General features: G+C 54.6%; 1 protein-coding gene and 1 non-coding gene across 4 annotated transcripts; both read right to left on the bottom strand.

Moving 5' to 3' along the window:
- Positions 1–145: 145 nt before the first annotated feature.
- Positions 146–15,287, bottom strand: TNPO2 (transportin 2). 3 transcript variants are annotated; one of them, XM_011382520.2, is made up of 25 exons: positions 15,074–15,287; positions 13,493–13,604; positions 12,764–12,839; positions 12,529–12,678; positions 10,428–10,534; positions 10,212–10,345; positions 10,050–10,131; positions 9,852–9,974; positions 9,629–9,747; positions 8,738–8,798; positions 8,474–8,639; positions 8,122–8,274; positions 6,298–6,523; positions 5,922–6,093; positions 5,376–5,462; positions 5,190–5,297; positions 4,930–5,088; positions 4,327–4,414; positions 4,043–4,141; positions 3,421–3,516; positions 3,017–3,122; positions 2,650–2,749; positions 2,496–2,570; positions 2,255–2,382; positions 146–2,172 (listed from the first exon to the last, which is right to left on the bottom strand). In XM_011382520.2, the coding sequence occupies exons 2-24, from the start codon at positions 13,589–13,591 to the stop codon at positions 2,275–2,277; spliced, it is 2,694 nt and encodes an 897-aa protein (XP_011380822.1). In that variant the 5' UTR covers positions 13,592–13,604; positions 15,074–15,287; the 3' UTR covers positions 146–2,172; positions 2,255–2,274. The 3 variants fall into 3 exon arrangements, with proteins under 3 accessions (XP_011380822.1, XP_011380824.1, XP_011380823.1); XM_011382522.2 differs by having other exon boundaries at positions 3,017–3,092; positions 15,074–15,286; XM_011382521.2 differs by lacking the exon at positions 15,074–15,287 and adding an exon at positions 14,768–14,856.
- Positions 6,174–6,243, bottom strand: LOC111732687. The gene has a single exon (XR_002777653.1). It is a non-coding gene; the product is annotated as a small nucleolar RNA SNORD41 (small nucleolar RNA).
- Positions 15,288–15,802: the final 515 nt, after the last annotated feature.

Raw genomic sequence — 15,802 nt, forward strand, 5'->3', positions numbered from 1 at the left:
TGGTTAGAGCTAACTTCTTTCCCCACTCCCCCAATTATTTCCTGACCCGAATCCTGTGCATCCCCATTTCTAAAGCTTCCCAGGCCCCCCTCGACATCTCTACTGCCAAAGCCAAAGACACAGGAGGCCAGCTGGAGACCAAGGGTTTCACAAGAAACTGATCTTTACTCAACAAAGTTCTACACAAGTGGAATCTCACGCCATTTCGGCGCCAACCCCCAGCACAGCACGGTAACAAATGGACAGACCCTAGAGCCCGCAGGAGGAAGAGGGTGAGGGGGAAGAGGACAGGAACGAACGGGACTGCAGATCAAGGCCAGTCAGGGTCCGCAGCCCTGGGCAGGGGAGAAAGTTGAGAAGCTGCAACTTCGTTGTGCAAAAATCAACCAAAAATAAATTAAAAAATTAAATAGTTTTCTTTAAAAAAAAAAAAAAGACAACGAACCAGGCTCCCCCTTCCCTGAAGGTGGTTGGAGCCCCCAATCCTAGGTGGAGAAGGGGTTTCCAATCCCATCAGATAGCCAGTCCATCCACACACCCCAAGACCCAGCAGAGGATGCTCCAAAGAACTGAAATTACCAGAAAATTAAATGATATTTAAAAATTTTTTTTTTTTTTTTTTTTTTTTTTTTACAAATGGCTTCCAGAGACCTGCTGGAGTTTCAAAGGAGGGGAGGAACCAGCTGAGTTTACGGAATGTGCACCAAGTGCCCCTTGGAATAGACACAGGGCCACACCCTGTCTGAGGAGACACAGGGCTATGACGGAGGTGGGGTCCAGGGCCCCGGTGGGATGGATGGAGCAGGACCCACAATGCAGGAATCCAGTCAAACCCTCCAAACCCCCAAAAAGGGCCCCCAAAGAAATAGAAAGCAGAAAAAGGAAAACATTAAGGATGCTGCAGGGCCCGGTTTGAGTCTCCAAATGGGAAATATCCACACTCGCTCCTGTTCCAGGAGAGCCTCTCCCACTGTGACTACATCCCTACCAATCCCAGAAGGGTCCCTAGAATCACTGCCTCAATCTAGTGGGTCTCAGGGCCCACTGGGAGCTGTGATGAACAGGAAGGCTTTGGGCTCAGGATGTCAGGGGAAGGCACCACCTCTCTCCTCCTCCAAGCCCTCAGTTTCTTTCTTGCTGGCAAAGTATAAGCCTTAGTCCCTTTTCATCATCAATTACATGCCCCAGCCCTTGTGTTAGAACTTGGGCCCGGAACTTGAAGAGGACTCTCAGAAGCACAGAGAAATGACCTGCCCTTGAAATGGATTTGCTTATGGAGAGAGACAGGGAGTAGGTGTCAGCAGCTGTGGCCAACCCCAGCTCTCTTCCAGAAAAAAAAGCCCCACCCCAGTGTCTTCAAAAGTCACTGGAGCACAAGATAGGGAGAAAGGGGGACCTCTGGCCAGCCCCAGCTGCTCCAGTGGTCCCCACTCTTCAGGCTAGGACAGGACAAGGAGAGGGACACATTGGCTGAGGCTGCCACAGAGCTGGCGGGAAGTATGCGGAGCAAGTCCGAAGCGTACACATGCTGACCGCGCAGCCCCAACGTGGCCACCCTCTTCCCCCCGCCCCAGGCTCCTGGCAGAGGCCCCCAACCCACCCAGCCCTCCCCAATCACCGCCAATTCTGGCAAAACGGCAGAAGCTTCTTAAACTCTAGATGCAAGTTACACGGAAGGCCTTATGGGTTAACTCAGGGGTTCACTAATTCTACTGTCTCCATGCAGTCGAGGGAATGGGGGGCGGCTGGCCTGGCCTGGTTGGGCTGCAGTGCCCGCACATGCGTGTGGTCACATGTGTACATGAGTTATGTCTCTACAGGGACCCCACCCTCCCCGCCTGCTTTCCCCCTGCCTCATCCTATGCCAGATTCGGTTGGCCATGTTCATTCTTCCCTCCCATGTGGCTGGCCCAAGTGGGCTGCCTGAGGTGACCCTGCTTAGAGCAAGGGGCTCTTGCCACCAAGAAGTCCCACCCCCCTCCCATTTGTAGGATGAGCATGGAGACCCCACCTGCCCGCCACTGGCTGGCCACACAGGCAGGTACATGGACAGGGAAGGCGTCTGGATTTGGGTCCCACTCACTCCTCCCTAACCCCCCTCGACCAGGGCACAGTGACTTCTGGACGCAGTGCGATCCCCAGCATCCCCTCCAAGACGACGCAGACAGAAACCTGTGGAGAGAAGGGGAGGATCAGGGCCTGTGTCCCTTCAGCCCCAATGACTGCACCAGCACCCCGCATGCAGCCTCCTCACCTGGCAGTCGATACACTCCTCTAGACCCCGTAGAAGGCAGCCAGCCTTTCCTTGAGCAGCGGTGGGAACTGCTCTGAGAACTGCTGCCAGTTCTCCTCCCCAACCTGGTCTTTGAAGCCGTGGAGAATCTGCGTGGGGGAAAAGGACACCAAAGCAGCTCAAGATGAACTCAGCCTCTCCCTACGAGGATCTCCCCGCTGCCACCTCTCAGGACTACATCAGGGCTAAGTGGGAGCCTCACCTTATAAAACATGTCCCGAAGGTCATCCTTCGGGCTCACCCAGGAGGCTACAGCGTCGCAGAAGAAAATAAAGTCCTGAAACGCGACGGATCCTGTGTGAGGGGCCGCCCAAGCCCAGCCCCAGTGCCTTCCCTCAGAGCCCAGCCGCCCCAACCTGCACAACGCCCCCAGGGTTGACGCCTATCATCATGCAGATGCCTCGGAAGGCCGAGTCCTTCTCCTCGTTGTCCCTGATGTTCCTGAGGGACGTGCACCTGTGGGGAAGGTGAGCATCGAGGAATCAGCTAGTGGAGCTGGGGCAGGAGGGGCATCCATGAGGGGCAGTGGGTGACAGGGCTGGGGTGGGCCATGTGTTTATGGGGTGTGGAGAAAGCAGGGTGTCAGTGGGCAATGGGGCTGGGACGTGCAACTACGGATGAGCAGGGCTAGGTGGGCACAGGTGAGGGGACGGGTTAGGCCTGTCCCACCCACCCTGCTACCCAGCCCACCATACGGCAGGCCCCACACAGGTGAGCACACACCAAGGCCGGATGAACTGCTGCAGCATGGGTGCCACCTCCTGTGGGCACACGTAGCCCAGGCGGCCGATGGTGATGGCTGGAATGGCAGAGGGACTCGTCAGGCGACCTGCAACCCCGAGCGGCCCCGGGACGGTACGTGGCGGGGCCTCTGGCATGAGGCACCAGCCCCGCCCCTCAGGCCCCAAGGGAATAGCTCCTGCCAGCTGTCTGGCCCACAGAGCTTGGCCCAGCATTGGTCTCCCCCGAGGCTAGTATCTTTCTTGCTGCTCCTCCCAAAACCCCTTCCAGACCCTTCTAGACACCTTCCCTGGTTCTTTCTCAAAGCCTCTTCTCAACTCCCAGCCATGAAGCCCGCCTCCAGGAGGTGGGCAAGGGAGCAGTGGTGGCCCAGACCTGGTGCCCACCTGTGTTTTCCAGCAGTGTCTTGGGTGTGTTGGGCCGGTTAATGATCTCCACCAGGTTGTTGAGGACCATTTGCACGTAGGGCTGCATCTCTGCCCCTGTGGGACCAGCCAGTCAGAGCCTTGCACAACCCACACCACCCACACTGACTACCCCAGTTTCATCTAGACACTGGCTAATTGCAACTGGCGAAGAAACGAAAAACTGGCTGGTCCCCAGCCCAGGACCTGTGGCCAACCCAAGATAGATCCACACCTTCCAAATACCAGAAGCTACCCCGAAGTCATCACTGGACATCAGGGTGAGGCCACATGGACCAGCCTCCCTGCTGGGGGATGGGGAAGCTGCCAGTCTCTATAAATCCCAGTGGGCCTTTCAGCCAACTGCATGCGGGTTGCGAGGTGGCAAACAGTCCAATCAGAACAGGTCTCCTGTACTGACTCTTTGTAGAAGCCATTACAGAAAACCTTTCAGCTATTCAGCCTATCTCTGATAAAAATGCTCAGAGGTGTCCTCATGCCCCTGGCCCATGGAGCCTTCCTCAAGGAGCACCGGCGCCCTCTTGAGGGGACCAGGCCAATGGGGGAGGGGCAGGGCCAGCCCACCTGCAGGGCACTCACTCACCCATCTGCATGCAGATCTCCCCAATGGCCCAGGTGGCATTGTTGCAGACAGAGATGAACTCGGGGTTCAGGTTGGTGCCCAAGATGGGCATGAACTCAGCTGGTGGGGAGAAAGAGGAGTGCTGAGCAGGAGGGCCCACCAACATGAGCTTCCAGACCTGGCCGGGCAGGCCCCATCAGACAGTACGAATACACCCCAGTTCGGTCACAGTACTCCCCGGTCATTGCTCCATCACCTGAGGCCAGGGCTGGGGTCTTGGGGAAAGAACAAGAAAGGTGTCATACCAATACAGGGCTTGACATGGATGAAGCAGGCTTTGGTGAGATCTCCCAGGAGGGCAAAGGAGCTCTGCCGGACCTCGGGCATTGAGTCCTGGGGGTCAGAGCAGGGTCAGCGTGGCAGGGCTCCCTTACCCCCAACCAGCCTGGGTTCCCAACTAATCCCTCAGCACAGGGCCACTAGGGGGGCAGTCCCTAGAGCAAGGCCTGACTCTTTCACTTCCCAACACCGAGGCTGCAGGACCCTGTATATTGGAACCTGGGGAACATGTGAACGAGTGCCTTGCTCAGGGCACTGCTACAGAGGAGAGCACATGTAACTGCTGACCATCCTGCTACACAAGTTTAGGGTGATGTTAGAGGGACTTGTGCTTCCACATTTCCTATTTTCTACTTTTTAATGTTCTACATTGTTGGCTTGAAAAATGAGCTTTTATACTCATGTCTTCTTTGAATCCCTTTAAAAAAATTACAAGGATTTTTTTACAGGCCTCTTTTCCCTGATGTCCTTGGAGCACAAACAGTGCCCTGAATCCCCCCAGGGTGGCCCATACAGACTGGTTGGTATCATCACTGTGAGTTAGAGGCCTGTGAAGGGCACTCACCCACCTGCATGCATTGGAACAGCAATGTCATGATGTTGCTGCGGGCCACCAGCTGCTCCACATGGCCACCCAGGCCCTCAGCCAGGCCGCTGAGCAGGTCTAGTGCCACGATCATGAAGTCCTTGTCGGGGGCCTCATACTGTTCAGGGTGCTGAGTGTACATCTGAGCACAGATGGCAGTGGGCAGGCAGGTGAGGAGGATGGGCTAGGGCTGGGGCAGCAGCTCAGGAGTGAATAGCGGTGTGGCAGAGGAGAGGTGCTCACCATGGCCTGGGCCAGCGTCTTCTGCACCAGGGTGACGCAGCGCTGGTAGACAGGCTCGCAGTAGGGCAAGAAGCCGCTCTGCAGGGCAGTGGCCACGGATGACAGACACTGGCAGGAGGAAGGTAGGAGAGGTGAACTCAGGCAGAGTGGGGAGGGATTACGGGAGGGAGCCTAGAGCCCACCCACCTCCAACAGAGGGAAGAGGTCCTTGTCTTCATCCTTGAGCTCATTCCACTTCTGAATGAGTGGAGGCATCAGCTTCTGGATGTATTCCTGGAGGGAGAGCAGGAAGTTGGGGCTCCCTAGGCAGGGGTAGCATCCTAGATCCCAGCAGAATTCCCTGTGACTCAGAGGTGCCCATCGCCTGAGCAGTGAGGCCTGGGCTCCTCACTGTGGCTCATGGGGCCCTGCAAGACCTCGCCATCCAGCCAGACCTCCGGGCCCTTCTCACCTGTCCCGAGCCCAGTTCTATCCACCCCTGCCCCCTCGGAGCCTAGGTCAGCACCTCCTGGTTCCCGTAGGCCCCTGAGCTTCCCCGGCAAAGCACTTACCACACTATCTCATAACTGTCTCCCCCACTAGACTGAGAGCATGGCGAGGGTGGGGCCCGGGTCTGTCTGTCTGCCTGTTGAGGTCACGGCCACATCCCTGGCGTGCAACACAGGGTCGCCGCCAGGTCACTGGATGCCAAGGGACACAGGAGATCAGAAGGGAGCCACTGTGGGGTCTCACCGGCTGGTTGAGGTGGTGACCCACAGAGTCGGCCAGGGTGCCAATGGCATCATAGAGGATGAGCAGGTTCTTGTGCTGGTACTTGCCAAAGGCAAAGACAAGGGTGTCCAGAATATAGCTGAGGTAGGGCACCAGCTCCGTGCAGGCCTCTTCCTCCAGGGTGGCGAAGGCACTGGAAGGCAGGAAGGGCTCAGTGGGCATCTACTGATGGGGCTGGGCCATATGCAGGTGGAAACAGGAATTGGGGGTACTTGGGATCAGCCAGTACGAATACATTAGACATCAGTGGGATGTCAGGAATAATGAGTGTCGTCACTTCCCAGAGAGCAGCTAGTGGGTTAGGGGTGGGGACTGTGGGGCCAGGGTGGGAAGTCACCTGCAGGCTGCCTCCTGCACCCTCTTGTTGCCATCCAGGATGCGCTTGAGCAGTTCCGTCATCAGAGGCTTGAGGTGCATGTCGGGTGGCTGGCTGACCACCCAATGGGCGTAGCGGCTCAGTGTCCAGCAGGCGATGGAGCGGACCAGGGCCTTCTTGTCTGACAGGCACTGGATGAGATGCGGGATCAGCTCGGGCAGGTAGGGCACCATGCCCTGCATACAGCCTGCAAGGATGGCACGGGGGCAAGCCTGAGCCCAGCTGAGCCTGGACACACCCAACTTTACAGGAGAGGATCAGGCTGTTGCACCTGACAGACAGAGAAACTGAGGCTCAGAGGTTAAATAACTGGCTCACAGTCATAGAGCCTGTGAAAGGTGGGGTCAGGAGGGGAAATAGCATCAGAGTAAACCTTGCCCCACCATTCGTTAGGTCCACTCCGTCATGGCCACTCATTAATTTAATTCATAGATAACCGGGTTGCACAGTGACTCAGGCTTTGTGGGCAGCAGTGACCCCAATAAACGGAAAGTACTTGTCTTTTGAAATTTTTCTTGGGTATTTGTGATTTTTCTATTTTTTTTTAAAGCCACGAGTATGCTTTTTAATTAGAGAACAGATAACAGGATATCCTCTAATAATCCAAGGCAAGCAATCTGTTTTTACTGGTTTAGGACCAATTCTTGTAGGTCTTTTCCCATGAATAAATAGAACACCTAACGTAGTTGATTAACCCATTTTCCCTTTGCCCCAAGAAAACTTGCCAGCAGCACATGTAGCTGCAGCATTTACTCCTAGATAATTCACAGATTACAGTCCTAACATCACCCCCAAAGTTTACCACGAAATACCTCACTTTATTATTATATTACTATATTATTATTATTTTCACATCTCTAGTAAATCGATAATCTTCGGAAACAAATGACATTCTATTTATAGCATTCTGCTTTTAGTAGTGCTATATCCATTTACAAAATATAGTAATTCTCCATCGCTGAAAATGTCATATCCTACAAAACGTAGCATTCCTACATGTGATGTTAAATTAATGCTGGCAGCGAGCTGCACTTTTTTCTAAATAGGAAAAGGGTTAATATGTGCACATGTATTATCATAAGCTATATTACACTTATTATAACCTTTCCTTAAATAATTTTGAAAGCTCTCTTGCTATGTCTGAACTTTTTAGGATAGTCCTGGATGCCTAAGAGGTCATAAGTGATGCCTGTTAATAGACTCGCAAAGCCCTCTGGTCATCTAAGCTGTATATCCCATTGGGATGAAGGGAATCCAAAAGCCACAGCAGTAACGACGCACCATGTGAAGTTAGAAGAAACACCACCACTGCACATTTATTCTGGGAGTCCAGCCCATAGCCAGGAGCAGGTCTGAGACCCAGCTACACCCTAGGTGACTGGAGAAGTGAAGTACATCCCTCTATACCTCAGTTTCCCCATCTATGAAACCCACCTCATCAGGCGATGGTGAGACCATGGGACCAGGCTGCCTGCCATAGGACAAGCACTGCAGAAGTGGCTGTTCTTATTATTGCTATAGCTATGGTTATGCTTATAACCTTACAGAATTGCTTGTCTGAGAATTCAGAAGAGGGCTTGCACTCTAGGATTTGGGATTCCTTTCAGGCCCATGGCTGAGGGGAAGACTCAAATCAAGGAGCTGTTAGGAGGGGCTGAGCAGGCCTCTGGACAGAACTCAGGGATGGCATCGTCCCCTCCAGGTTGACCTGCCTCAGCCAGCCCCAGAATCACAACAGCACAAGGGGTCAGAGGTCAGGCACAGCCAGGCTTGGGGGGCACTCACCCTCAGCGATGGCGCCCAGTACCAAGATGCCCGACTCTTTGACCACCCACTCAGGGTGGAAGAGGAGGCCCTTGAGCAGAGGAAGGAGGTGGGGCAGTAGTTCCTCCCGGAAGACGTTGGCCAAGACGTCCAGTGCAGCTGCCGAGCACTTCCCTGAGGTGGGAATAGAAATCAGGGGATGTGCTCAGGGAAGCCTGTCAGGCAAGGCCTCCTCGACCATACCCCCAGAGCAGAGATCGTGATCAGAATCTTCACAATCTACTCCACATAGGCTTCTCATCGACTCCCGAGAGGGAGTCCAGGGCTGGCTTCTCCCGACCCACCACCACCAAACCCTGCCAGGGCCACGCACTCAGATTCCAGTCGGACAAAGCATCATCATCATCATCATCTTCTGCGTCCTCAGAGCCGTCAGGCCGCTCAGCCTCATGGGGTAGCGTCACTGTGCGCGACTTGTGGAAGCGTGGCTTAATGTCCTGCTCACTATCAGGGACCGCCTCGTCCTCCTCCACATCCCCCTGTGGGCCAGGCAGACCACTAAGGACCACCACAGTCCCAGCCCCTACAACCCGGCCCTCACTTGCCAGCCTGTGCCCAGTGGTCAGCCCCAGCTGACCTTGAGCAGGATGATGTCAATTTCCGAGTACTTCATCCCATTCACCAGGATGGGGATCAACCTGTTGGAAGAGAGGCTGTTCATTAGGAGGCAGGCCCCCTGGGGGCTCAAAGCCTGAGCAAGAGGGAAGCAGAGGTACAAATGGGGGCATCAAAGGCCAACTGCACTGAGCACGCTGATTCTATTGGCCCTGCATCCATTCATTTCCCTTAATGGGAACTGTCTCAACCTAGTCTCAGCTACTGTAACAGGAACAGAGCTGACACAACTCCTGGCTCCACTGGAAGGCTCCTGCCCCAGACCTGGCCACTCTAGGAACTACCAACCCCTGAATACACTGAGCTTAGAACACTATCTAATCCCTAGCATGCCGTAAGGCAGGGACACGTGGCACTTCACTGGGATGGGGCCAGATTAGGGGAACAAACAAGCAGGGCAGCCAGGCCCCTCAGCTGGACCCCTGTGTACCTCAGGACTGGAAACTTTGACTAGAGCCTTCATTGATTTGGGGACAGGCAAGTCCAAGTTGGCCCTAGGACTTTTGCTGGAGATACTGATCAAGAGAGAAATTCTTTTCTCAGAGGTTCCTAAGCTATAAGGCTATAGAAGGCCACAGCACGACCATGAAAAAAAAAACATCACACCTGAGAACAAAGCTAACAGAGAAAGAAGATCTGAAACTAGACAGATGCCTTTCACATCTTTTGAGCACCTGGATCCAGCTATTCTTGAAGCCTTTGTTAACTTCTCATTTATTCCATCTATAACTTACCTAATTTTTAAGTCATTAAAGCTACCTTCACATCACTTGCAAAATCACAGGCATAGAAAGTAAACTGAGATAGAGGAGGTGAAGGTTGGGGTGGGACAGTGGGCAGGAGGTACACTCACTGGACAAGGTGGGAGGCCAGAACTTCCTTGCAGATAGGCTGCTCGGCCAGCGTCAGCCAGAACTCACAGGCCTCAAGGGCCACATTCTCATCATGGTCCTGGGTCCTCTGCAGCATGTACTGGGGTGGGATGAGAGAAAGGATAAGGCCCCGTCCGACTAAGGGTGGCCCCTCTTTGCCCCTCAACCTGTAACACCCACCCAGGCCAGCACGGGTGTGCAAACCTGGATAATGCTATGCATGTGGGGGATAAGCCTGTCGATTCGCACTTCCAGCAGCATCACCAGAGCGCGGCATACATTCTTCCGTACCTCGGGGTCATCGTCCACAGCCAGGGCAAAGAGGTGCTGCAGAGAAGCCAGGGTCAGCCACAGCAGGGATTCCCAGCTCTCACCCTGCTCACCCCCAGCCCAGTGGCCTACCTCGATGAAGGTGTCAATATTGTCCATCAGTGCCTGCGCCCGGTCCATGATGAACTGGTTCACGCAGGCGATGGCATGGGACCTGGCAGAGATCGGGCAAGTGGGTCATCCCTGCCCCACCCATCCCAGGCCCCCTGCAGACTCCTGGGGGGCCACACCCACCGGATCTTGGGGCTGCAGTGCTTAAAGAACTGCAGGAACTTGGGGATCATGATGTTGAGGGGCCTGTTGAGAGCATCACTATCCAGGAGCTCAGACGAGTCTTCACAGATCTTCTGCAGGGCTCCAAAGGCTCCCTGAGTGGGGAAGAGCACACATGGGCGTGGGTCCCGGTCCAGCCCCAGCTCCTGCCCAGGCGGGCCATAGCTTGCCGCTTACCTCACACGTGTTGTAATCCTCTGAGTTGAGCAAGTTGCACAGCTGGGGCAGCAGCTCAGGCCACATCTGCAGCTCACCCTTGGAAGCGATGGTGGTGATGAGAATGCCTGGATAGCCGGAAAGGACACTGCCTCAGCCCTCCCTGCCACTTTCAGGCGCTCTCCCCCATGAGCCCTACACACCCCTTCTGAGATCCTGTGCTTCAATGTAAATCAGCTCTGTTCCAGGCCTGGGGATACAGTGCAAAACTAAACACAAAGTCCCTGCACTTGGGAGCTGACTGTCTAGTGAGGGAGGCTAGGAGGTCAAGATTAACCTGCAAAAGCCCTGGGAGGGTAGATGCCAAGAGCTAAGGTAGGGAAGTGAAGCAGAGAAGATGGCAAGTAGGGGCTGAGAGTAAGGGTAGCAATTTAAAATTGGGTGTTCAGAGTTTCCCCAGGTGACATCTTGACACGTGAGCAAAGACCTAAAGATTAGAGAGAAGTCATCTAGGTCCCTGGGAAAAAGAGCATCCTAGGCAGAGGGAATGGCAGGTACAAAAGCCTGGGAGTAGGCCTGGGGAGCTTACAGATGGGTGAGGAGCCAGTAGGGTGAAGTGGGAAGAAGCGAGTGCTGGGAGGGGGCAGAGGGCAGTTCTTGGCAGGGCCGTATGGCCTCAGAGAAGACTTATACAGCTTACTAGAAACCCAAGTACAACCTGCAGTAGGCATCTGAAGCATGAAGGCAGCGGAGGGGTCTGGCAGCTAAGGTGAATGCAGGTGATGTCAGTGCAGGTGGTATTTAAAGCCAGCAGGTGGCAGTCTTTCCCAAAGAAGCTGCCACTGCTAACACTCCAGATGACCCTGGCTCACACACCTGCTAGGAATAGTGCTCCTTGTAGTAGAGAGTATAGTCCCGATACCATCTCTGTCTGTGTGACACTGGCCACATCTCCTAACCTCTCTGTGCCTCAATGGGGATAAAGACCACTGGCTTCCTAGGGCTACCAGGAAACTTCAGTGACTTAACTCAAGTATTCAGAGCAGAACCTGATACCTGGAATGAGCTTGGTAAGTCTAGATCTTTCTGCGGGCCTGAGAGGGGGTACTGTAAGGGCTAAGGGTCACTTTTAACAGAGGCAGCAAGCCCCAAGGTCAGCCCTTTAAGCAGGCCCCAGCATCTTAACTCAAATTTAATATTTTTTTGTTTTTATTGCATTTTAAGACTACCTTCCCTTTAGAGCAGGGGTCACCAACCCCCAGGCTGTGAATAGGTACTGGTCCATGGCCTGTTAGGAACTAGGCTGCACAGCAGGAGGTGAGCGGTGGGCAAGCAAGCAAAGCTTCATCCATATTTGCGGCCGCTCCCCAGGGCTAGCATCACTGCCTCAGCTCCACCTCAGTTCATCAGGCATTAAATTCTCACAGGAGCACCGGTCCCTGGTGCCAGAAAGGTTGGGGACCACTGCTTTAGGGCAAGCAAATCTGTATTTATATTTAAAACGAGTATATATAACATTCTTTTAAAAGCAAATTTTAGAAGTTGAAATAGATTTAAGAAAAAAATGTAAATCATATGTCAATTATACCTCAATAAAGCTGGGGGGGCGGGCGTAAGTCAGCCATAAATAGTAGAGTTCGTACTTATCAGCAATAAAAAGACTTAAAGATTGCAGAAAATTCTTGGTCATCCTGTTAACTCCCTCAGGCAGCCTTCCGGAGTCTGTAAGGCTCCAAGACAAAGCTAACTCACATTTCAGCTAAATCATTATTGGTCTGATTTAGTTCAGTCAAATCATTAATGACACCAAACTCCACAACAGCAGGGAGCTCTGATTTCATTCTGCTACGCATTGAGGACCTAACACAAAATTCTGGACATTGAGTGACTCAGAAGCAAGAATGGCTATTTCAGGAGGGGGTGGTTCAGGGCATGGACCTGCGCTGGTCACTGCTGAGCTCTGCTACTTACAGGCAAGTCCCTAAACCTCTCTGTCCCTCAGTTTCCTCATCTGCAAAGTGGCAATAGTAATAGTTCTACCATCCACAGAGAATCGATACGCTTAACATGCTGAGATGCTTCTTGATCAAGAGGGCTCAGCAATTACTGCTGCCCCCCTCACCTATGGTGGCTCGGATGAGAGAGGAGGCGTCACCGATGTTGTTGAGACACTCCTGTTTGATGAAGTCAGCCACAGGCGGTGGAAAGCTCTGGTAATGCGCCTTCACGTTGTTCTTGAGGATGAGACCACTGAGAGAGCGAGTCGGCTCATCTGGAGGAAGAGAGTTGAGGCTCAGAGGACCACGAGGGAAGGAGTGGGGTCCGGCCTGCATGGAGGGGCACCGAGGGCAACATACCTTCTGACTTTAGTCTGGTCAGGACGAAGATCAGGTAGTTGTTGAAGTCAGGAAACTGGTTCAGCTGTTTGAGTTTCTGCCAAGTTGTTAAGGGACTTGGGAGACAAGGGCCTTCCCCATGTGAGGCCCCCTTACTGCCATGTTGCAGATAGTACCTCTGATCACTAGGACCAGGCAGCCAGTTCCTAGGACCCTACCTGTCAACTCCCATGCCCAGAAGAATGTAGCATTTAAGGCACATCAAATTCATCTGGGGTGGGGGAACCAAACAAAAACCCCCCAACCACTCCTGAAGACCTGGCCAGAGCAGCAGAGGGTTGGCAGACGTGTCTATCTGGTGGGGGTAGCTGCTACTCAGCTCTGCTCACGAGCAGTCCAATGTTGCCTGCTTTTTTAAAAAACGGAATACATCAAGTAAAACTCCCCTGTGGTTTAAATATTTTAAAAGTTTAACTTACAGTATTTTAATCAATTGAAACAAAAATTTTAACCATGAACCTAACAAAAGCTGAGTGCCAACTAGAGGTGTTCCCCCACCCCACCCCCACGGGGCCAAATTTCCTCTGGGAATGAGATCCAAAATCTATAATCCTTAATTCTCTGCCTAGGACAGCTCCTAGCCACAGGAGAAAGTTTGGGAAGTAGTGGGTAGGCCCCGTCCTCTCTGGCCGTCAGGGGCTGCAGATGTCTCTGCCCAGTTCCCCTAAGCCCGGAAGGAAGGAAGGATACATCCTGCACTATACGCTGTGTGGCTGTGTTGGGTGACTGCGAGTCTTTGAGCAGTTGTAGGACCTGCTGCAGGCCCTGCTCATCTGGCTGCCAGTCCATGGCGCAAGGCGAGCTGCGGGGGTAGGGGCCGAAGTCAGCGCTGGGTCCCGGAGACTCCGCGTGAGACCCAGGCAGAGCCCCCAAGGAGGTGGTGGCGGCGGCGGCGGCGGCGGCGGCGGTACGACGGGTGCGCCCTCGGAGGACAGGAGGAAGCCGCCAATAAAAGCCAGACCAAGTGCAGGGTCCCCTCCAGCTACGCATCCACCGCCGCGCAGTCGCGGGCTCGAGAGCGCGGGCGGGGGGATGTGGTAAAAAGCCATGGGAGGCGGTGGCAGGGGCCGGCGGATCCTGATCCGGCCTTGTTCGAAGCTTTAGTCCTAGGACAGCCCCTGCCGCCGCCTCCGACTGCGGGCCCTAAGGCTTTCATCATTTTTGCAGCCGCTAGGCGAAGGCCCAGCCACCTCTCTCCATCCAGGAGCCCTGCCCTAGACAGCGAAAGTGCCCCAGTCTCCGTGGTCTCCCTGGTGTAGGCACAGTCCCCGAAGATCTCCTTCTCCCAAAATCTAGCACCGCCAGATCCCAGATGCCTCCTCTGCCCCGGACTGGTCCCTGAGCCTCTCCAGGTGCACTGTCGCAAGGCGCTCCGATCGTCCTGACCCCCGCTGCCTCCCCTAATCCCGCCCAACAAGCTCAGACGGATGCCAGAAGCCCCCCTTTCTAGCCTAGCTAGACTTCATCCAGTGATTCTCCTTAATCAGGTCAGAATGAATCGCCAGACAGGTCCGTGTCGCTTTTCTGTAAGAGAGCCAGCCAAGCCCGCCCGCCCCGCGACAGAGGCCCCATGGACAGGTCCCTGTCCCTTTCTCTAATCAGATCTGGCCAAGCCTTCCCCCCCGATTCCCGCCCCCAGCCACAGCGAACAGTAACTCCCGCTGACAGATCTCCGATGCTTCCCCCAGTCAAGTTCCGCCAAGCCCCCCACCAACTCGAACCGGAAACCCCTTTCATCCGACCCCTGCGGCTTCCCCCAATGAGGCCTGGTGGAACACCCCCCGGAGCATTCCCCTCAACGGATCTGAGATGCCTCGCAGTCAGACCCAGCAAAGCCCTTCAAGCCGAAGTCTGACGCCCCTCCCTATCAGAGCCCAACAAGACCCTGCCCCCAACTTTTCATTGCGGCCTCCCCCAACCAGATCCAACCAAGTCCCGCCGAAAAAGCCCCCGATCCACACACACCCGATCCTCGCGATGTCCCCCAATCAGATCCCCTCCAGCCCGACCCCAAGCGCCCCAACTGGCCCGATCCTCGTGGCACCGAGACCTCGCCCGGCTCCGAGGCCCCACCCCCTAAGCCCGGCTCGGTTTTCCCCTCCCCCCTGGCCCGTTCTTGCTGCCTCAAGAATCGGGCCCAACTGGGTTCTCGGCCTTCCCGGGTCAGGCGCGGCCCCGACGCCTGGGCCGCGCGCGGCACAGGCCCAGACCCTGGCGGCGGTCGACGCATGCTGGGGCGGAGCCGGTCTGGCTCCGGTGAGGCCTACTTACCAGGCCCGGGGCGGCAGCGGCGGGGCCTTGCGCTGTGGCTTCTCAGGAGACTCGCGCGGAAGGAGGGAGCCAAAGAGAGGGAATTAAAAAAAAAAAAAGAAAGAAAACGCGGCCGTGGATGAGCCAAGGCGGCTTCCGTACGCCGTTCAAATTGGTCCAGCACAGCCAATTGGAAGGAGTAGCCAGCACACGTGGCCTGGCACCCGGGAGATCCAGGCCCAGCCGATGCCGAACCACGTGACCGAAGAGTCGCAGACTCTCTCAGCCTCTCTAGCCCGCCGGTCCTCCGAGAGTCTTGTTTTTCTCGGTGGCTCTCACACCGGCCTGACAGCAGCTCTTCGCTTGAACTGAGTTTGGTGGCACGTGAGGACTTTCGAGGTGTCGTGGACCCGGGAACCTCTTGGCCAGAGCCAACTGTGTCTTCGTCATCTCCTCCTCTAAGAATTGAGCTGTGTCTCCGCACCCCTCCCCATCCAGCGTGTATTTGGGAGAAGTACAAGGAAAGAGTGGATGGAGGGAACAGCCCGGGGTGTACTTTATATCCAAGAGACAAAAGAAAGCCAGACAAAGGGAGTGCCTGAAACGGGATGAGTTCCTACAGAAGCCTCTGCCACATTTTACATTACTTTGCAGTACTGTTTGACAATTTTTATACAAGGATGTAAAATTTTAAATGAAATGAACTAATAAAATAGTTCGCTGGAGCAAAAGGCCTAATCATTTTTCCTA

This window comes from Pteropus vampyrus, unplaced genomic scaffold (assembly GCF_000151845.1).
Source record: "Pteropus vampyrus isolate Shadow unplaced genomic scaffold, Pvam_2.0 Scaffold482, whole genome shotgun sequence".
NCBI lineage: Eukaryota > Metazoa > Chordata > Mammalia > Chiroptera > Pteropodidae > Pteropus > Pteropus vampyrus.

Bases quoted from the DNA above. Each gene is read 5' to 3' on its own strand.
- TNPO2 (XM_011382520.2), bottom strand. From the start codon at position 13,591: ATGGACTGGCAGCCAGATGAGCAGGGCCTGCAGCAGGTCCTACAACTG. The intron at 8,640-8,737 runs GTCAGCTGGGGC...CCTGGCCCACAG, and splicing joins TTGACATCATCCTGCTCAAG to GGGGATGTGGAGGAGGACGA. The intron at 3,517-4,042 runs GTGAGTGAGTGC...CTGGTCCCACAG, and splicing joins GGAGATCTGCATGCAGATGG to GGGCAGAGATGCAGCCCTAC.